At 36.4% G+C, this 23,558-nt stretch overlaps 3 protein-coding genes across 6 annotated transcripts in view; all 3 read left to right on the top strand.

Annotated features, from left to right (window-relative positions):
- The window catches only part of LOC129033190 (olfactory receptor 2L13), a 161,339-nt gene that overhangs the window by 109,319 nt on the left and 28,462 nt on the right, over positions 1-23,558 (top strand). The gene's annotated exons all lie outside the window — the stretch shown is intronic.
- Positions 413-21,700, top strand: LOC129033210 (olfactory receptor 2L3-like). Its single transcript, XM_054481371.2, has 2 exons — positions 413-950; positions 18,944-21,700. The coding sequence occupies exon 2, from the start codon at positions 18,964-18,966 to the stop codon at positions 19,900-19,902; it is 939 nt and encodes a 312-aa protein (XP_054337346.1). The 5' UTR covers positions 413-950; positions 18,944-18,963; the 3' UTR covers positions 19,903-21,700.
- LOC129033219 (olfactory receptor 2L2) lies at positions 9,327-12,149 on the top strand. Its single transcript, XM_054481398.2, has one exon. The coding sequence runs from the start codon at positions 9,329-9,331 to the stop codon at positions 10,265-10,267; it is 939 nt and encodes a 312-aa protein (XP_054337373.1). The 5' UTR covers positions 9,327-9,328; the 3' UTR covers positions 10,268-12,149.

Genomic DNA, 23,558 nt, shown 5'->3' with positions numbered 1-23,558 from the left:
AATTTATCAATTACATACACATGGAAAAATTCAAGTACTTTTAAAACTCAAGAAAATTAAAAATGAAAAAATATTACTTTTCTCAGGTAGATTGTATCAATTCATTTAGTAAAAAAATAAGAAATTTGAGAACATTTAAAGCACTCTACTGAATAAAAATTTAATTAAATTACTAAATATTTTCTAAATATTAATAAATCAGAGTAGTAACAATATTTTATTATCTGTTTTAATAGGAGAAAAATCACGGTATAATTTAATGAGCATTTCCAAATATAAAGAACCAATGTGAACATGTATAATACCTAAAATATGTTAAAAGGTAACTCCCATGTATGTGATAGCTTAATAATTTCTACTTATGTGTTTTTACTAAATTAACCTCATTCTATTTTAGCGGTTTAAATCTTATTGCCAAAATAAATCAAACTCAGAAAGAAATTAATGTATGCAGATTCATTATTACTATGGCTGCCTGAATAACAACATTCAAACTATAGGGTTTCATAAAGTTTAGAAACACAAAAACATTGACATAATGTGAATAAATATGTTTGTTTCTTTCTCCATTGAATTTACCCTTGACATGCCTTGAAACATCTAAATACATGATCAGAACTCATTTCTGAACCTTGGACTAAGGCCATCCTCTGTTGTTAGTGACTCAACCTAGAATGTCCAAAGTCTCAGTGGACAATCCCCAGTGAATACCAGCAAAACAACTGTTAATCTCATTCTCCAGGTAAAAAGGACTGGATTCATGGCTGCTACCGAATCCCAATGAAGGTCTGTGAAATCTCATGTGTAGGGAAGAAAAATGAATATATGCATTTCTTTAAGCAATATTCTTAATGCTTACTCAGAAAAATGAATTTGTTCCTATGATGACTCTAGGACTGCTGTCAGCTAAGCAAAGGCACTGAGTGTTTGGAAATGAGGAAATAATAAAGGTACTAATTATAATTTTATTTTTAAATTTTTATTGATCACAGCGAAGAAGGGACTCTGGCAAGTGCTTAAGAGGACTTTGTTTCAGAAATAGAATTGAGGTGAATTTCAGCACTAATGACTGTACTTTCTCTAACACCATTCAGCGGAAATATTGGAGTATGAAATGCAGACAACTGAAAGTGGTTTTGCAGCTAATTCATAAATGTGTTTTCTGGAGGGGAAGGGAAATGATAGTCAATGGAAGAGACAGGGATACATTATATTAGACTATGCTTTTATGGGCTCAAGTGAAATTAAAGAACCCACATTCACAATAATTATTGTAAGGGGTAACATTTCCTTGTACCTACTTGGTTGGTGTTTTGTTTTGTTTTGGTTTGATTTCTTTTGCCATGAGTGATGTGTGATTGTATGATGCTTGTTGTAATCTTAATGCTGCTTCTTACTTTGTGATCTAGAGAAGTTCACTTACAAACTCTGAATCTCAATTTTTGTCATCTAAGAATTCGGTGGTGATGTCAATGTAAAGAGCTTTTTATTAGGATTAAAACCAATGGAATCACGGAACAATCCTGAAATATTGCAAGTGCCAGTGTGTGGAGATAGTCAATAAAAGTTCATGCTGGTATCATTCCATTCATGTAGGACATCACTGGGGTTGAAGGTTGGTTTTTCTACTTGTGATGAAAATATCAGAAATTTTTCTGCTCGCTTTTTCCTCCTGTGTATAACATCATTAATGCTGATGCATAGGTATATACATTTTAGGAGACTTACAAAAATGAAAGCAAGTGGAAATGTTTTTAAATAGGCTTAAAATATTTATTGCTATTTCAGTGGATAAAAAACTAAGGGACAGAACCCACGTGGATTTATTTTTGTGTAAGAAAAAATCACATTACTGAAACAGATATATAATAAATATCCTCTTCACATTACTGAAACCGATATGTAATGGCTGAGACTGCTTTCTCGTTAGGGACAGGGCTCTGTTTTTTTTACAATAATATTATATGATAGAATTAGAACCCTGGAACATGAGTAATCAAAGAGATGCTACATTGGTGTTCATGAGATATCGTAAAGTCACATAACACATCTCCTGCCCCTCACCACTTGTAAAGTCCTATTAACAAGAGCAAGTTCTGGTAGAAACAAAGATTTTTTATTCCAAGCTTAGCTGAGGGGAAGCAGGACAGGCTTCTGCCTTAATGGGCAGTGCTTCCCCTTTCAGGGCAGTAGGCAGGGTGTTTTAAGGGGGTCTTGGCGTGAATGACATGCAGGGGGTGAGGAGATAGGGGGTCCAGTGATTTTCTTCTGATGTCTTTTCTATCCGGCGGTCTGGCTGGCACCATCGCAGGCAGAGCTGGGTTGTAAATTGAGGCAATCTCCTAGTGGGAGGGAGTTTTGGGGGTGCCTGATTTACTTCAAGGTTCCGTGTCTAGAACTTCTAGGTAAACACAAAGTCGTATAAACTTGCCTTGTAGAAAGTGTCTGGTGGAGACAGTAAAGGATATATTTGCATTCCTAACCAGCTAAGAAGGAGGTGGGGGGAGGAGAAGAAAATAAGTCATTATTATTATTATTATTTTTAAATGAGGTAGTCAGTTACAACGTGGCAATAAATATGAGATCTGATGTGCCATTTAGGATTCTGTCCTGTTACATTTTCTCTTTTTAAAATTAGGACTATAACTATCTCATGGAAAGTTGATCATAGACTGCCCTATATAAAATACAATTGATAGAAATGTTTGAAATGTTAATTGTGTTAGTAATTTCAAATAGTACATGTTCTAATTGCCAATAATTAAACTACTAATATAAATTACAAACTATTGCCTCAGTCTTAATGCTGATCTCATATTGTTTCCAAATGACATGTATAAAAAATAATTTGTTCTTCTAAATTGTCCCTCACCAATAACCAGAGGTCATAAAATAATTGAAAATAAATTGCTCTGTAGAGGCTCAGAGACTTGCCTGAATTTTCTTAAAATGTATTTGGACATCCAAATATGGAATAATTTCAGTATATTTAAAATTTTTATTATTTTTTATTTATTATTTCATATATAACATAATACATATTATCTCATGTATTAAATATACATAAGATAAACTACACCATTTAAACTATTTTAAGTGTTCAGGTCTGTGGCACTAAGTATATTTATATTGTTCTGCAATCATCCCCACCATTCATCTCCAGAATAGTTTCATTTTCTCCAGCTAAAATTTTGTTCTCTACACAATTATTCTCCTTGACTCCCTTCCCCCCATCCCCCGGGGTCCAGTATTCTACTTTCTGTCTCTATGAATTTGACTACTCTGGGTACTTCATGTACATAAATTCATACAATATTTGCCTGTTTCTGGCTTATTTCACTTAGCATAATGTAATCAAGTTTCATCTATGTTGTAGCATGTGTCAAAATTTCTTTCATTTTAAAAACTGAATAATATTCCATTGTATGTACTCAGTACATTTTTTATTGATTTCTCTGTGGATGGACACTTAAGTTGTCTCTGCCTTTGGGGTGTTGTGAATAATGCTGCTGTGAACGTGGGCATATAAGTATGTTTTTGTGTGTCTTGTTTCTTTGGGTCCACATTCAGAAGTGAAATAGTTGGAACCTATACTAATTCTGTTTAATTTTTGAAGAAATTACTATACAAATGGTCCAGAAACAAAATAATTTGACAATTTTTTGTCTTTACTATGCATTTATAAAAACATAAAACCCTATCATAAGTCAAAGAGCATCTGGAATTACAATGGTTTGACTTACAATATTTTAACATTGAGATGAGTTTTTCAGGATAGTAAATGTATATTTTACTTACAACATTTTCATAATGGGTTTATCAGGATGAAACCCATCATAAATCGAGAAGCCTCTCCATCACTTTCCACAGAGGCTGTACAATTTCATTTTGCCACTGACTATACTTTTATGATTTTAGCTCTTACACTTAGGTCTTTGATTTATTTTGACTTAATTTTTCTATATGGTATAAAGTAAGCATCCAATTTCAATATTTTGAATGTAGATATCTAGTTTTTCAAACACTGTTTATTGAAAAGACTGTCCCTTCCACATTGAGTAAACTTGGTTTGCTTGCCAAAAAAATATTGCTGTGTATATGATAGTCTATTTCTTGACTCTGTTTCCTATTTCTTCTTCTTCTCCTTCATTTTTTTTTTTGAAACAGGGTCTCACTCTGTCACACAGGTTGGAATGTGGTGGTGTGATCTTGGCTCACTGCAACCTCTGCCTCCTGGGCTCAAGCAACCCTTCCACCTCAAGCCCCCAAGTAGATGAGACTACTGGTGTGAGCCACCACACCTGGCTAATTTTTGTATTTTTTTGTACAGACAGGATTTTACCATGTTTCACTGGCTGGTCTCGACGTTCTGAGCTCAAGCAATCTGCCTGCCTCAGCCTCCCAAAGTGCTGGGATTTCAGGTGTGAGCCATGGCACCTGTCCTCTCTTTTCTTCTATTGATATACATGTCTGGCTTTATACCAATGTCATACTGTTTTGATTTCTGTAGTTCTTGGAAGTGGAAAAATTCAAGGATGCTCACTCTCACCTCTTCAACGTAGTATTGGAAGTCCTAGCCAGAGCAGTCAGAAAGGGAATGAAATAAAGGGCATCCAAATCAGTAAAGAGGAAACCAAACTGTCCCTCTTTGCTGATAATATGATTGTTTACCTAGAAAACTCTAAAGCCTTCTCCAGAAAACTTCTAAAACTGATAAAAGAATTCAGCAAAGTTTCAGGATACAAAATTAATGTACACAAATCAGCTGCAAATAATAAACTGCTTAGGAATACACCTAACCAAGGAGGTGAGATAACTCTATAAGGAAAACTACAAAACACTGCTGAAGGAAACCTATGGAAACACATACCATGCTCATGGATAGGTAGAATCAATATTGTGATAATGACCATATTGCCAAAACAATCTATAAATTCAGTGTAATTCCCGTCAAAATACCACCATCATTCTTCACAGAAGTAGAAAAAACAATTCTCAAATTCATATGGAACCAAAAAGAGTCTGCATAGCCAAATAAAGACTAAGTGAAAAAAAACAAATCTGGAGGCGTTTGGCAAGTTTTAAAATCAGAAAGTATCAGTCTTTCAATTTTGTCCTTAAAAAAATGTTTTCCAGATTTTTTGAGTATTTAAGGTCCCTTGAAATTCCATATAAATTTTAGCATGGGTTTTTCTATTTCTGAAAAAGATTTATCATTAGAATTTTCATAGAGATTCCATTGAATCTTTAAGTGACTTTGGATATTCCTGACAACAGTGTTAAGCCTTCCAATCTATAAATACAGAATGTATTTCCATTTATTTGTGTCTTCTTTAATTGTTCTAATAAACAGTTTGTCATTTTTCAATATATAAGCCTTTTACTTCCTTGGTTAGGTTTAATCCTAAGTGTTCCATTTCTTTTTTATACTATTGTAAATAAAATCACAATCTCATTTTTAGATTGTTTATTGTTAGTGTATAGCCACTTGAAACCTAGGCTCAGAACAGACATAATTTTGCTTCTGACACTTTCAATGAGTCACAGCAAATTGTGGGTGTATAGGAGTACAAAAGGTTTTTGCTGTTGATGTTGCATGCTGCAATTTTGCTTATTGTGTTAATTATTTATAACAGTTTTCTTTGCGTGGAGTCCTAAGGTTTTCTACATGTATAGTTATGTCATAAACAAATAAAAATTATTTTACTTCTTTCTTTTGAATTAAGATAACATATTTATCTTTCCTTTTTTTTTTTTTTTTTTTTTTTGTTCAATTGCTTTGGCTGAACTTCCAGTAATACGTTGAATAGATGCCGTGAAAATGGACATTTGTGTCTTTCTCCGCATCTTAGACCAAAAAGTGTCCGTCTTGGCCGGGCGCGGTGGCTCACGCCTGTAATCCCAGCACTTTGGGAGGCCAAGGTGGGCGGATCTCCAGGTCAGCAGATTGAGACCATCCTGGCTAACACGGTGAAACCCCGTCTCTACTAAAAATACAAAAACTAGCCCGGCGTGGGGGCGGGCACCTGTAGTCCCAGCTACTCGGGAGGCTGAGGCAGGAGAATGGCGTGAACCCGGGAGGCAGAGCTTGCAGTGAGCTGAGATTGCGCCACTGCACTCCAGCCTGGGTGACAGAGTGAGACTCCATCTCAAAAAAAAAAAAAAAAGTGTCAGTCTCATTATTATGATGAAGTTGTGGGTTAAATTCTTAACTGTGACATAATTTTTACATCACTTTAATGTTTTATTCAAGTAACGCATAGACATGGTGACAACAGTCCACAAGCTAAAATATTGGACCCATAACAGACCCTTCCTGACCCCAAAGTTAAGGACTTCAGATTTTCTTACCAGTTTTTCCCTATTTTTGTCCATGTATTTTCAAACAATATGCTTATCTGCTAATGCTTGATTTATATACCCCAAATACCAGCCCTTGACTCATGACACAGGCCACTGTCAATAGTGACCGGCTTCCCCCAACATCACTACCCCCACACTCATTACCTTTCTCCCATTCTGTCAACATAATTACATTCCACTTTATATCTGCAGCAAGGGGTTGACAGCATCATCTCGTCTTATGAAATTTGTTGATTAAATATAAAAAAAAATACTCTTGTAAATCCTGATGGCGATACATATATACATAGATTTCTTCTGATTATTATTACTATTTCTCTCAAAAACTTAAAATCTTCTGATTATTATTACTATTTCTCTCAAAAACTTATAATTAAAATTTTTAGAATGTGTTTTCTAGAAGACAGAATTTTCATGAAATATTTTACTAAAAATATTTCTCACTTACTTTGTGATTTTACATGCCATCTGAATATGGTGCCTAATATATTTCAGTTCTGAGAATTTTTGTATGGTATTGAGTTTATTATTATTTGCTATGTGCAGTTCTGGGAATGCCTGTAAGTATATGTTGGTCCTGTTATATTAATTTTCTGATATTTTTGCCTCTTCTAATCTTTTCAGGTTGTTTTTTTTCCTTCTGATAGATTTTTCACTCTTGTATTTTGAAACTTTCATTTAATATGGTATCAATTATTGTATCTTTAATTTCCAAGAGTCATTTATTGTTACACTTCACATCCTTGTATGTAGCTAATGATATTTATTTGGTGGATTTTATAACATATCATAGACATCTTCATTCCTGAAGATAGGAATTCTTAATTTTAAAAACTCACTCTTTTTGCAGGTTTGTGATAGTTTTAACTCAGTGTACATATACGTGTATTGATCCTTAAAGGAGTGTGCATCTTTGTGTGTGTGTGTATAGGTGTGAGTTTGCATACTGTGTGGATCTTACTCTTTCATATTGTTACACTTCCTCAAAGGTCGGCTGACCTTTGGCTCTAAAATAATTTTCAAGCCTAAAAACTTCATTCCTTTTATGCATCCTGTGCAAAGTTGTCCACTGATGTCTTCTATCTGGAGAAGAATACTCGAACCACCTCTACCCAGAAAACTGTCAGGTTGCTGTTTCCTTTTTTCCATTTAAGTGAATGGACATTTCTCCAAATCCTGTCTTTTGGAGACATAAAGTGATTTATTGTCTTTGCTTCCCTAATGCTTAGATTACATTATACTTTATGGATTTAACAAAAAATTGATAAATATGCTTATGATCCTTCATATGAATGGGAGGATCCCTAAAGTCTATGTAATCTAAGCATGAGGGAAGCAAAGAAACAGAATATACATCGTATTTGGGGAGAGCTTGAGCAGAAACATGGAAGCTAAAATGAACTTGGCATATAGATATTGAGATAGAGGGTCTGCATTAACTTGAGAATTCAGAAATTGGATGACGAGGCAAAACAGAATGGACATTTGATGGTGGTGGACTTTCAAAATCAAGACTATGAATTACATTTCATGAAAAAGGTACTTAAAATAACAATTCATTCTACATTTTTAAATAGAAGAACCAAATAATGATGTCTGACTTAGAGAAAGTTTGACTTGGAATTACTATGCAAAGACAATTCAAGAAGGAAATGTAAGTTCCTCCAAATGAGTCATAGGGTGCTGCAGTTTTAGAAGTAAGTCTTAAGGAATAAATTTAGTAAGAAAAATCATCCAGAAAAAGTAATGCTAATTTATTCATAATATGGATCCATAGCATATGCATTTAATTTACCTTTCCATGTGTATGTTTTAAGCATAGCACATGATCTTAATGGCATCTGAGATTGTGTTGGGCATCAAACATTCATATCCTTTTGAAGTTGTAAGACAAATTATTTTTCCTATAAATGTATATACTTCTTAGAAAAAATTTTGGTTATAAATATTTGTCTCATCAAATATTAATCTCTGTGTAAGAAAATAGTTTTTTTCTAAATAGAATAAATTAATTAATCTTTTTTTTTTGTTTTTTTTTTTTTGGAGACAGAGTCTTGCTCTGTCGCCCAGGCTGGAGTGCAGTGGTGCAATCTCGGCTCACTGCAAGCTCCACCTCTCGGGTTAACGCCATTCTCCTGCCTCAGCCTCCCGAGTAGCTGGGACTACAGGCGCCCGCCACCTTGCCCGGCTAATTTTTTGTGTTTTTTTAGTAGAGACGGGGTTTCACCATGTTAGCCAGGATGGTCTCCATCTCCTGACCTCGAGATCTGCCCGCCTCGGCCTCCCAAAGTGCTGGGATTACAGGCGCGAGCCACCGCGCCCGGCCTAGTTCATCATTTAAGTGTTGTAAAGTTCTATAAATAATTCACAGTCTAACTAAACTAAGGATTTTTAAAAAGAATTGGCTTACTATTCTATAAGTAGTCCTCTCTTATCCGCTGTTTTGTTTTCCATGGTTTCTCCTGTGGTCAAATGCGGTCTGACAATATTGCAAGGAAAAGTCTATAAATGAACAGTTCATAAATTTTCAATTGGTTTTCAGTCATAGCCCAATTTTGCATCACAGTGCCTGCATTGTTCCCCTCACTTTATCTCATCATGTAGACATTTTGTCTTCCCATGAAGCATTTTGTCATCACAAGAAAAATGAGCACTTCTTCAGTAAGATGGTTTGAAAGACAGAAAAATATAGATTGCATTCACATAAGTTTTATTACAGTATATAGTTGTAATTGTTTTATTTTATTTGTAGTTATTTTTGTTAATCTCTTCCTTGCCTAATTTATAAATTAAAGTTTACAATATGTATTTATGGATATAAAAATGGTGTATATAGGGTTCAGTATCAACCCCAGTTTCAGGCATCCACTGGGGGTCTTGGAATGTAGCTGCTATGGATAAAAGTGAATTACTGTGCTTAATTTACCCTTTTGTCTCCCTTAAGGATGGATTGTAGGAATGCCCCATGGAAAATTACAATCAAACATCAACTGATTTCATCTTATTGGGGCTGTTCCTACAATCAAGAATTGGCCTTTTCCTCTTCACCCTCATTGTTCTCATTTTCCTAATGGCTCTAATTGGAAACCTATCCATGATTCTTCTCATCTTCTTGGACATCCATCTCCACACACCCATGTATTTCCTACTTAGTCAGCTCTCACTCATTGACCTAAATTACATCTCTACCATTGTTCCAAAGATGGTTTATGATTTTCTGTATGGAAACAAGTCTATCTCCTTCATTGGATGTGGGATTCAGAGTTTCTTCTTCTTGACTTTAGCAGTTGCAGAAGCGCTGCTCCTGACATCAATGGCCTCTGATCGTTATGTGGCCATTTGCTTTTCTCTACAGTATCCCATCCGTATAAGCAAAAGTGTGTGTGTGCTGATGATAACAGGATCTTGGATGATAAGCTCTATCAACTCTTGTGCTCACACAGAATATGCACTCCATATCCCATATTGCAAGTCCAGAGCCATCAATCATTTTTTCTGTGATGTTCCAGCTATGTTGACACTAGCCTGCACAGATACCTGGGTCTATGAGAGCACAGTGTTTTTGAGCAGCACCATCTTTCTTGTGTTTCCTTTCATTGGTATTGCATGTTCCTATGGCTGGGTTCTCCTTGCTGTCTACCGTATGCGCTCTGCAGAAGGGAGAAAGAAGGCCTATTCGACCTGTAGCACCCATCTCACTGTAGTGACTTTCTACTATGCACCCTTTGCTTATACCTATCTACGTCTAAGATCCCTGCGATCTCCAACAGAGGACAAGGTTCTAGCTGTCTTCTACACCATCCTCACCCCAATGCTCAACCCCATCATCTACAGCCTGAGAAACAAGGAGGTGATGGGGGCCCTGACACGAGTGATTCAGAAAATCTTCTCTGTGAAAATGTAGACATACATTCTGTCTTAGAGTCAAAGCACTAGGTTCATATCAACTTAGTAGTGTACAGCGGTGAAGAGAAGCATTATTACATGCCCAGTGTGTCAAACGGAAGTTAATCTAGAAGATTTGTCTTTTAATTTAGTCTTGACGATATTATAATGCATATTCTAAGACATCTATTTTGATTTTGTTTGTGTGTGTTTTTTTTGTTTGTTTGTTTGTCTTTTTAATGGATTTTGGCTCTTGTTGCCCAGGCTCGAGTGAAATGGCGCAATCTCAGCTCACCACAACCTCTGCCTCCTGGGTTCAAGCGATTCTCCTGCCTACCCTCCTTAGTTAGTTGGGATTACAGCTGTGAGCCACCACATCCTGCCTGTTTTTTTTTTTTAATCAAATATAGGTCATATATTTTCTACTAAATTGTGGGCAACAGGGTTTCATTAACATATAGAAATCAAAGCAATAAAGGTCCAAACTAATCATATCATTCAGCATAATAACTACATAATAGTTGTTTCTCTCCCATTATTATAAAAATAAGACAAAAATAACAAATTATTTAAGATTACTGAATTTAATTGAATATTAAATAGTTTTTATTTACTCTCAACTGGTGTGTATATCTTCTTTTTCCTAAAGTAATGTTTTACTAATAAGTTTACATGAGGATAAATAATTATGTTTATGGAGCAGCCAATTTCGCTTTAGAAAAACAAGAGTTTCCCTATAGGAAGTTCTATAGAAGTTACAGTCTATAGACCTTCTTAGACTATAGAGTTGAGTGTGGAGTAGGTTATTTGAACTATTCCTCAGTCACATCACAACACACTCAAGATTTGCCTCCTCAGTAGCCATGGGTATTTTCATGCAAGACATTCTCTTCTGCAGAATTTTATTTCCACTTACACGTCTCATAAATCAACAGAACTATTCAGCTTGGAATGGGATCAGCTCCTCTGCTCCACTATTTTTATACCTGCTTAGGCATTTGCCTAAAAGGATCAACATTATTTCATAAAGGTTATCTGCTTAGGTCCATTCTCTGAGTGAAAGGCCATTGCTCTCCAGAAGATCCCATTCCTGAGAAACTCTTTTATCTCTGAGGATAGGAGGCGAGAAGGAATGTAGAATGAGCAAGTAAGAAGAGCCTCATATTATCCAAGTGACAGCAGTGGTGAATGACTGATATGCAGTTGGTCCTTGAACAACACAGATTTGAACTGTACAGGTCCACTTACTTGTGGATTTTGTTCCGCCTCCAGCACTCCTGAGACAAGAACAACCTCTCCTCTTCCTCCTCCTCAGCCCACTCAACGTGAAGACAATGATGAAGAACTTTATGACAAACCTCTCTCCCTAAATAGTAAACATATTTTCTCTTTCTGACGATTTTCTTATTAAGATATTCTTTTTCTAGCTCACTTTACTGTAAGAATAGAGCATATAAGACATATAAGATACAAAATATGAGTTAATTGACTGCTTATGTTATTTGTAAGGCTTCCTGTCAACAGTAGGATATCAGTAGTTAGGTTTTGGGGAGTTCAAAGTTATATGCATATTCTACTGCATGGGGGTCAGCGACCCTAATCTCCACATTGTCCTAGGGTCATCTGTACTACAATTGGAATAATCATTTTCAAACAAGAACATTAACATTTGAATAGGAGATACAAATACGGATCTGGATATACTCATACCAATTAAGCATTTAAAGTTTGATAGAGTACTGAATAATTTAAATTTTGACTTATAGAATGGCAAATATGTATGACTTTCTTCTCCCCTAATTTAATTTAAGTAGAATTTCTCATCATTAGAACTGCATGAGAATGTCATAATAATATGAGAAAAGGTAGTAGTTGCCTGATGTTGAAAGATTTTCCTAATCTCACATAAATAAAAGACAATAAAATAAAAGATGAGTACTTATCAAGCACTTACTACATTGTGAGGGGCACAGACAATCACATGTCACATAAAATGATGAGACAATATGGCAACTGCAAGTTAACTTAGGCCTTTTGTTCTTTCATTATAATGAATACAACTAATCTTAATATTTTATCAATCTTATCTACATTAATATTTTAAAACTCTCTTTTTCATATTTTATAATCACTGCCTTACTCCAGGTCCTCATCCTTTCTTCACTGAAGTTTTTCAAACTAAATCAAAATAGAATTTGAAATTTGATATTATCAGCTAAGATTCTTAACTAAAAACAACAAAAATCAATGTGATTTAAACTGAAAATACAATATTTTAAAAAAATGCGAAGGCTTGCCAAATCTCCAAAAGATGGACACGATAAGGTATGAAAATCTGCCACCATGAGCAGTTTCCAATATGTGCTTGATAATGAGTTCTGTGAGGTCACCACTCTTGCTCCTTCTGGGTGCCATTCACAGCCCTAGAAACTTGGTGAATTTATTTCTGTGGTGTCCATGTAGCCTTAGAGGATTTGCACCCGCCCTGCTGCTTTGAGCTACGCATTCCCATGTTAAAATCTGGAATCAAAAAATCTAATATAGACTCTCCACCTATATACCATAGCCATAGCTGAAAGTCAGGTAGGGAAGTAAGTGAGTTCTATCAGAGACAATGAAATGTTTGCTCTCTGAGGCACGTCAAAAGAGAGTTCAGATACATAAAGAATAGTAAATAAATTATACGCTATATGTTGAGCCAACAGTACCACAGCCACAGATTTATCGATTTACGTGGGCCGATATGAAGGAGGTATGGAATATGTGAGAAGTTTGTTATATGCATGATACTTGGAGAAATATTCCTGGGAGAAGAAAATAGTAGATAGACATGATTTGTTTTGTATTTCTCAAGTGGGCCAACAAATTCTGGTGGCCCTATTTGGACAGACATTGAATGGAGTTGCAAGAGAGGCAGATAGATAGACTTGACATGAAAGAGTTTGTGAAACTTACTCGAAAGGGGTCCCGATCCAGACCCCAAAAGAGGGTTCATGGATCTTGCACAAGGAAGAATTCAGTGCAGGTCTGCAGTGCAAAGCAAAAACAAGTTTATTAAGAAGGCAAAGTGGTGAAAGAACAGCTACTCCACAGACAGAGTAGGGCATTCCCGAAAGTAAGAGGAGGAAGTGTCCACTCTAGGTACAATACTTGTTCATATATAGAATAAAAAAGAGCATGAGGAGATGTGTTCTGCTACAAGGTTTGTGATAAAGGATTAATTTTCTTAATTAGTATATTTTTCAAGAATCAATATTATTATCTTTAAAGAAAAATTAAGAATGCCTTTGTTCTTAAGACGTCGGGATATCTGGTCACTCCCAAGTCTGGGTTTGTTTAGTAAACATTGTCAATCTCTTTCCTTAGCCCTAAACATCTAAAGGCTCAGAATACCAAAATTTCTAGGAATACCAAACTTTTAGGAATGCAGCCCAGCAAGTCCCAGGCTAATTTTCCAGTCCTCACTCAAGATGGGGTCGCTCTGGTTCAAAAGCCTCTGACAAAACGAGTGGACAATAATTATGTTACCATGATTGTAGCCTGCCAGTGCAATATCAGTTTCTCTTTTTTCTGTCCTTCAATCCAGATTGGCTTTCAGACACAAAAAGAAAAATATTACATGATCTCACTTATATATCGGGCCTAAAAATAAATGGAATACATAGAAACAGAGAGTAGAATGGTGGTTGCTGAAAGTTAACTTGTCTAAGAAACTGACTCAGTACAGGATGCAGCGTCTTCATCTCCCTGTCTCATAGCATCACCATTCATTTCTCCACCAATCAGCAATCCCCACAATTTAGCTCATCACGCATCCAGACTCCTTAAAAATGCCATCCCCAAGTGTCTCCAGAAGGCTTATTTGAGGCTCCCTTTCTCTTCCTCCTTCAGCTGACCTACGATTGTTAAACTTTCTCTGCTGCAACTCCCATTGTTTTGGTGTTTTGGTCTGCTACCACTTCATGGGCAATTGAATCCTGTGGGCCTGTAACAATCCTCCTGCCTCAGTCTCCCCATAGGTGGAATGACAGGCCTGTGCCACTGTCTCTTGCTTTTTTACAACAGATTTGACATAAATGGTTATCATCTGAATCTTGTATCCTTGGGACATAGAATGGGGTTTCTTAATAAGTAAATATGATTACAGATTTAAAGAACTATGTGATTTAATAAATAATTCAAATGCACTGAACACAGACATCTAGAAATGCAAAATAAACAGCTCAGTTTTATTTACATTCCTCATTCTAATCTCTTCTTTCAGAATAAACCAAGTTTTGACTTACTCTGTGCTTGGTTTTGTGCTTTCTACTGTAGATGTGTGTAATAGTCAATTCTTGCTTCCAGAACACTCTTAGGGAGAAGCAGGGTATTTCAAGAGTAAGTTGCTGACTCATATCCACCATATTTGTATACTTGACCCTAGTGCGTAGTTTTGAGGTAAACCTAAAAGTCTTTCTTTCTTACAAAAATTCCCTTGAAGTCTGTCTTCCCACATCAAATAAGGATTCTTACCTCCTCTTTCAGCACAAATAGGTTTTGTCTTGTCTTTTGAAGATGTGGAAACAGTTCCCTGGTTGCACTAGGAGTGGCACCTACTATTATGTTAAAAGTCACAGTTGTAAACTTAACAAAGGAATTCTTCAGCTTTTCAAATACACGAATATTGAAACATCTGCACACTTTGTCAGGAAATTGTCCTTGCCAAGACTGTACACTAACTATGCTGACTGGATAATTATAAAACATATACATGCATCAGTAAATTAAATTGTCTGGTCGGAATGTAGTGGTGTTTACAACTAATTGATCACAACTAGTTACAGGTTTCTAGGTTCCTTCTCCACTCCCACTGCTTCACCTGACTAGCCTATGCATATCAAAATATATATGTCACAATAAATGTAAGTCAAAATGTATATCAATATATGTCAAAGTATAATTTATCAATTAATACATGTTTAAAAAATTCAAATAGTTTTAAAATTCAAAAAAATTAAAATGAACCAATATCACTTTTCTCAGGTAGAAGATATAATTAGCTCATTTGCTAGAAACAGTAAGAAATTCAATAAAGATGTTCTTTCAACCAACGAGAACAAAGACACAACATACCAGAATCTCTGGGACACATTCAAAGCAGTGTGTAGAGGGAAATTTATAGCACTAAAAGCCCACAAGAGAAAGCAGGAAAGATCCAAAATTGACACCCTAACATCACAATTAAAAGAACTAGAAAAGCAAGAGCAAACACATTCAAAAGCTAGCAGAAGGCAAGAAATAACTAAAATCAGAGCAGAACTGAAGGAAATAGAGACCAAAAAAACCCTTCAAAAAATTAATGAATCCAGGAGCTGGTTTTTGAAAGGATCAACAAAATTGATAGACTGCTAGCAAGACGAATAAAGAAAAAAATAGAGAAGAATCAAATAGACGCAATAAAAAATGATAAAGGGGATATCACCACCAATCCCACAGAAATACAAACTACCATCAGAGAATACTACAAACACCTCTATGCAAATAAACTAGAAAATCTAGAAGAAATGGATAAATTCCTCGACACATACACCGTCCCAAGACTAAACAAGGAAGAAGTTGAATCTCTGAATAGACAAATAATGGCTCTGAAATTGTGGCAATAATCAATAGCTTACCAACCAAAAAGAGTCCAGGACCAGATGGATTCACAGCCGAATTCTACCAGAGGAACAAGGAGGAACTGGTACCATTCCTTCTGAAACTATTCCAATCAATAGAAAAAGAGGGAATCCTCCCTAACTCATTTTATGAGGCCAGCATCATCCTGATACCAAAGCCAGGCAGAGACACAACCAAAAAAGAGAATTTTAGACCAATATCCTTGATGAACATTGATGCAAAAATCCTCAATAAAATACTGGCAAACCAAATCCAGCAGCACATCGAAAAGCTTATCCACCATGATCAAGTGGGCTTCATCCCTGGGATGCAAGGCTGCTTCAATATACGCAAATCAATAAATGTAATCCAGCATATAAACAGAACCAAAGACAAAAACCACATGATTATCTCAATAGATGCAGAAAAGGCCTTTGACAAAATTCAACAACCCTTCATGCTAAAAACTCTCAATCAATTAGGTATTGATGGGACGTATCTCAAAATAATAAGAGCTATCTATGACAAACCCACAGCCAGTATCATAGCGAATGGGCAAAAACTGGAAGCATTCCCTTTGAAAACTGGCACAAGACAGGGATGCTCTCTCTCACCACTCCTTTTCAGCATAGTGTTGGAAGTTCTGGCCAGGGCAATTAGGCAGGAGAAGGAAATAAAGGGTATTCAATTAGGAAAAGAGGAAGTCAAATTGTCCCTGTTTGCAGATGACATGATTGTATATCTAGAAAACACCATTGTCTCAGCCCAAAGTCTCCATGAGCTGATAAGCAACTTCAGCAAAGTCTCAGGATACAAAATCACAAGCGTTCTCATACACCAATAACAGACAAACAGAGAGCCAAATCATGAGTGAACTCCCATTCACAATTGGTTCAAAGAGAATAAAATACCTAGGAATCCAACTTACAAGGGACGTGAAGGACCTCTTCATGGAGAACTACAAACCACTGCTCAATGAAATAAAAGAGGATACAAAGAAATGGAAGAACATTCCATGTTCATGGGTAGGAAGAATCAATTTTACACTGTTGGTGGGACTGTAAACTAGTTGAACCCTTGTGGAAGTCAGTGTGGCAATTCCTCAGGGATCTAGAGCTAGAAATACCATTTGACCCAGCCATCCCATTACTGGGTATATACCCAAAGGATTATAAATCATGCTACTATAAAGACACATGCACCCGTATGTTTATTGCGGCACTATTCACAATAGCAAAGACTTGGAACCAACCCAAATGTCCAACAATGATAGACTGGATTAAGCAAATGTGGCACATATACACCATGGAATACTATGCAGCCATAAAAAATGATGAGTTCATGTCCTTTGTAGGGACATGGATGAAATTGGAAATCATCATTCTCAGTAAACTATCGCAAGAACAAAATACCAAACACCATATATTCTCACTCATAGGTGGGATTTGCACAATGAGAACACATGGACACAGGAAGGGGAACATCACACTCTGGGGACTGTTGTGGGGTGGGGGGAGTGGGGAGGGATAGCTTTAGGAGATATACCTAATGCTAAATGACGAGTTAATGGGTGCAGCACATCAGCATGGCACATGTATACATGTGTAACTAACGTGCGCATTATGCACATGTACCCTAAAACTTAAAGTATAATAATAATAAAATAAAAATAATAAAATAAAAATTAAAAAAAATACAAAAAATTAGCCGGGCGTGGTGGCGTGTGCCTCTAGTCCCAGCTACTCGGGAGGCTGAGGCAAGAGAATGGCGTGAACCCGGGAGGCGGAGCTTGCAGTGAGCCGAGATCGCGCCACTGCACTCTAGCCTGGGTGACAGAGCAAGACTCTATCTCAAAAAAAAAAAAAAAAAAAAAGAAAAAGAAAATCAGGAGTGTGAATTAACATGACTTTGGTTAAAGGGATATAGCAATAAGGATTCATTCTGGATTTGTAAATAAATGAACCACAAAATGATAACTGACAAAAGAAGTTTGACTTGGCACTATTGTGCAAACATCATTCAAGTTTCTCAAAATGAGAGCCAGGCTGCTGCAGTTTTAGAAGTAAATCTGACAGAATAAACATGGGTTGGGTGGCGCAGCTGAAGTCTGCACTCCCAGCATTTGCCAGGCAGAGACAGAAGGATTGCTGAGGACAAGAGTTCAAAACCAGCCTAGGCAACATAGTGAGAATTCATGTCTACAAAAATAAAAGTTAACTAGGTGTGGTGGCATGTGGCTATAATCTCAGCTACTAAGGAGGCTGAGGCAGGTGGATCGCTTGAGCCAGAAAGTTAAGGCTGCAGTGAGCTATGACCTTGCCACTGCACTCCAGCCTGGGTAACTGAAAGAGATCCTGTCACTCAAAAAAAAAATATATAAATATGGAAATATAATAGATCATCCTATAAAGATAATACTAATATAAATATAAATTATATTTTTTATAATATAAATATATATATTAATTATATAAATATTAATATATATATATATTTTTTATAAATCTAAATGTATGCATTTACATTGACTTTTATGTATATGTATTCAACATAACATCTGAATTTGATTATATCAGAGTTTATGTCAGGCTGTAAAACATTAATATTCTATTGCAGTTGTGATAAAGATATCTTTCTTATAAATTTACATATTTCTCAAATAAAATCTGATCAGAAATCTTGGTCTGTTGATCTCATCAAATGTTAATCTCTGGGTAGGAAAATAAGATTTCTTTATTCAAAATAGATTAAAAAATCAGAACAAAGAAGGCTGAGTACAATAAAACATTATAAGAGAGAAATAAAGAGACCATATTCACATAATTTGTATTACAGTATACTGTATACTTGTCCTATTTTAAGTTACTCTTGTTAATCTCTTACTTGCCTTATTTAAGAATTAAACTTTATCAGAAGTATGTATGAACACAAAATAATAGTGTATTTAGGGTTCAGTATCAACAGCAGTTTCAAACATCCACTGGGGGGCTTGGAATGCATCCCCTGCAGATAAGGGCGAATTTCTGTACGTAACTTACCCTGTGTCTCCCTTCAGGAAGGATCCTATGAAAGCCCATGGAAAATTACAATCAAACATCAGCTGATTTCATCTTATTGGGGTTGTTCCCACCATCAAGAATTGGGCTTTTCCTCTTCATTCTCATTGTTTTCATTTTCCTAATGGCTTTAATTGGAAACCTATCCATGATTCTTCTCATCTTCTTGGACATCCATCTCCACACGCCCATGTATTTCCTACTTAGTCAGCTCTCCTTCATTGACCTAAATTACATCCCCACCATTGTTCCTAAGATGGCTTCTGATTTTCTGTATGGAAACAAGTCTATCTCCTTCATTGGGTGTGGGATTCAGAGTTTCTTCTTCACAACTTTAGCTGTTGTAGAAGCGCTACTCCTGACATCAATGGCCTATGATCGTTACATTGCTATTTGCTTTCCTCTTCACTATCTCATTCGCATGAGCAAAAGAGAGTGTGTGCTGATGATAACAGGGTCTTGGATCATAGGCTCTATCAATACTTGTGCTCACACTGTATATATACTCCATATCCCTTATTGCCGATCCAGGGTCATCAATCATTTCTTCTGTGATGTCCCAGCCATGGTGACTCTGGCCTGCATGGACACCTGGGTCTATGAGGGCACAGTGTTTTTGAGCACCACCATCTTTCTCGTGTTTCCCTTCATTGGTATTTCATGTTCCTATGGGTGGGTTCTCCTTGCTGCCTACTGCATGAAATCTGCAGAAGGGAGGAAGAAAGCCTATTTGACCTGCAGCACCCACCTCACTGTAGTGACTTTCTTCTATGCACCTTCTATTTATACCTATCTACGTCCAAGATCCCTGAGATCTCCAACAGAGGACAAGGTTCTGGCTGTCTTCTACACCATCCTCACCCCAGTGCTCAACTGCATGATCTATAGCCTGAGAAACAAGGAGGTGATGGGGGCCCTGATACGAGTGAGTCAGAGAATCTGCTCTGGGAAAATGTAGAAACATTTTCTACCTAAGGTCTCAAGACTCAGTTACACATCCATCCAGCAGTGTATAGTAATTAAAATATTATTTCAATCCTAGAGTTCAGGAGCTAAAAGTAAGCGAGGTAAGAGAAAAAAAAATCACTGATTTCTGGACAAAATTGTTTTACAGATATATATGTATATATAATTCTAAACAACTTTTTTCTTCATGGCATTGTTTCCATAAATTTTGAAAGCACCTACTTTTGCTAATATGTTGTCAATGAGAATTTTGTTTTTGGTCATGCAGAAATGGAAATGAAATTGGTCTAACTGAAGTTGGCACTCAGCATAACAATTTCCTTGTAGTCAATTTATTTTCCAGTAATTTTAAATTTGCTTTTTTGTTTATGTCTAAAACAAAACAAACAATAAGTCAAGAGACTTGGTGTATCTAATTGAAAGCTGTAAGATGTTTTGTCTTTCTTATCTTAGACACTTAACCTACCAATTACTCATTCTTTCAATTTAGGGAACTTATTACACAATTTAGCAGAGAGCTCATCAGGGATTCTTAAGTCCTGATACCACTCTGGATGGCCTATGACAAGATTATGTTTTTTATAGGGGAATGAATCCCAGGAAATGATTTAACATTAGGTATATTTTAGATCAACAACAAGGACTGGAATGTGCCAGCAGTAATAAAAATGACAACATTTAGGTCTTTAACCTGTTTTGAGTTGATTTGGGTATAGTGTAAGGACTGGGAGTTTATTTTCATTTTTCTTCTTAAAAATATCCAGTTTTGCCAGCACCGTATATTGAAGACACTGTCTTTTTCCCAATGAATGTTCTTGGTGCTGTTGTCAAAAATCAGTTGCACAGAAAGATTTTGCATGTTCTCACTCCTATGCGGGAGCTAAAATTTTTTAAAACTGAACTAGTGGAAATAGAGAAGAGACTGATGGTCACCAGAGGGTGGGAAGGGTACAGGGGAGGGGTGATAAAGTGGGGATGGCTAATAGTTGCAAAAATATAATTAGATAGAATGAATAAGAGTCAGTATTTGACAGCACAATAGAGTAACTATAATAAACAATAATTTATTGTAGAATTTATTGTATGTATTAAAGAATAACTGAAAGAGTGAAATTGGAATGTTCCCAAAACAAAGAAATAACACATATTTGAGGTGATGGTTACCCCAATGAACCCGATTTGATCATTACGCATTGTATGCCTTTATCAAAACATCACATACACTCTGCAATTATATATTACTATTATGTATCCATAGTAATTAAAATTAAAAAATCAGTTCACTGTAGATATATGGATTTATTTCTGGGTTCTCTGTTCTGTTTCACTGTTCTATGTGTCTGTTTTTATGCCAGTACCATTCTGTTTTGGTTATTACTTGTTTGTAGTATAGTTTGAAGTTTGGTACTGTTATGGCTCCAGTTTTTTTCTTTTTATTCTAGAATGCTTTGACTATTTGGGGTCTTTAATAGTTCCATACAAATCTTAAATAATGGTTTTTACTATTTATGTGCAGAATGTCATTGGTATTTTGATAGATATTGCACTGAATCTGTAGTTTGGTCATTTAAATAATATTAATTCTTCCAATCCATGAGCATTGGATTTCTTTCCATTCATTTGTATTCCTCTTCATTTTCTTTCACCAGTGATTTGTACAAATACATTCTAGTGTTCTCTTCCATGATTACAGTTAACAGTAAAGTATTACACAGTTCAATGCTCTTTAAATGTCATTTCTATTTCTAAGTCTGTGGATATTTGTTTTGCCATATTGTAGCAGTTAAAACATAAATTTTGAACTTGTTTTATAAATCAGACTATGTCTTTGTTGTGCTTTGTTGCAATGGGCAGTGTGTGTTTTTATTTTGTAATGATTTACTAACAAAGTTTACTGCCTTAGCTTCCTGGCATTTCTTGTCCTGATATTCACTGAGATAGGTCACATTCCATGAATACAACGGAGAGGGGCTCTGGGACAGAGGGAAAATAGGCCTCCCATCATGAGTCACTTGCTATTGCCAGGGATAACACCTCCTCTCTTCCCTGTTAGGGACATTTGTACCCAACGGCCACCTGTGCCACTGCTTCTGTCATTACCACCAATCTGAGCCCAGCCATACCCAAGCCACTCCTTGGAATCCTGTGGTGCTGTGAAGTATTACAAGATGTGTGTGTGTGTGTGTGTGTGTGTGTGTGTGCGCGCGCGTGCCTGAGAAGGCCAGGCCAATTACCCCATGTGGGTATTGCCTGAGCCCCCTCGTGTAGTCACTACTACTGGACCAAAACTGCTTGCTAATGCTGCCAACCTGTCCAGCTCTTCTGTCACATGAATACTCAGCGATGAAATTATTAAATATTCCAATGATAATAGCAGAGCATGAAACCATGCATGGAGCCCTTTGAGTGTGGGATCCTGTGCATATGCCCGTGAGGGCAGTCCCAAGAAGGATGGAGAGAGTGAGCAGCAAGTGAATGAGATCATGCAGTCTAGGATAGTGGTGGGAATGTGTGATGGTCTGGGTGTTTGTATCCTCCCCAAATCCATATGCTTAAATCTTAACCTTCAATGTCATAGTATTAGGAGTTGGGGCCTTTGGGGAAATGATTAGGTCATGAGGATAGCACCGTCTTGAATAAGATTAATGCCTTTCTAAAGGAGGCTCAAGGGAGCTTATTTGTCCCTTCTACCATGTGAGGTTACAGCAGACGGTCCCATCTAGGTTGTCATAGAAGGCATCATCTATGAACCAGAAAGCAAGACTTCTCAGGACACTGAATCTTCAGTCACTTTGTCTTAAACTTCCCAGCTTCCACAACTCTGAGAAATACATTTCTCTTGTTTATAAGTTACCCAGTTTAAGATATTTTTGTCATAGAAGCTTGAATAGACCAAGACACAATGCCTGCTGTTTTTGTTAGTTGTTATTACTGGAAAGAGCCTGAGGGAGGACTAAATTAAGCAGTGGTGCCCAGTTCAGACCCTTTACCCATTCCAGATAGTGATTCATGGAGGGAATCAGGAGACCTAGCTCTTGATTTTCTCTGACATACTATGGCCTTGGGGAAATCATTCCATCTCTCTGAAGTTAGTTTACTGAAAAACAATATGGATGCCTTTACCTTATTGGTAAATGGCATCATTGAAGTCCCACCTACTGACATTCCTGTATAGGCAATCGTCATCCTATTTTTCATACCAATGTCTCTGTGAATGGAGATAAAGAGGTCACCAATGAATGCTGAGCATTTCAAGGCTATCAGAAATGACTTCAAAATTCTTTTACCCCCGTAGGCTCTGGCTCAGGGAAGCAATAAGCTCATCCCCACTGACAGTATCTGCACTCAGAGGCCACTCCTTTCTCCTTATGGTCATTAAGAAGAACAATGGAGAAAGAAGTCAAATTACCCAAATGTACTGTCATTTGCTACATTGTTTATGAGAATGTAGTCCTGATAATTTTGAAAGTTGGACAATAATTCCTCTTGGGGAAATTAATGAATTCATTACCTCACAGAGTCCTTGGCTCACTGTTCATTGTGCCTCATTTTAGCCATTTTTCTTTCCATCCAAATGTTACACTGTGGTTATTTTTCACTTCACAGTCATTCTTTAATTGTTTCATGTCCTCAGGCTAGAAGATGCAA

The sequence above is a fragment of the Pongo pygmaeus genome, chromosome 1, assembly GCF_028885625.2.
Source record: "Pongo pygmaeus isolate AG05252 chromosome 1, NHGRI_mPonPyg2-v2.0_pri, whole genome shotgun sequence".
NCBI lineage: Eukaryota > Metazoa > Chordata > Mammalia > Primates > Hominidae > Pongo > Pongo pygmaeus.
Note: the sequence above shows the minus strand (reverse complement) of the source record. Positions and strands in the feature narration are given on the sequence as shown.

Bases quoted from the DNA above. Each gene is read 5' to 3' on its own strand.
- LOC129033219 (XM_054481398.2), top strand. From the start codon at position 9,329: ATGGAAAATTACAATCAAACATCAACTGATTTCATCTTATTGGGGCTG.
- LOC129033210 (XM_054481371.2), top strand. From the start codon at position 18,964: ATGGAAAATTACAATCAAACATCAGCTGATTTCATCTTATTGGGGTTG.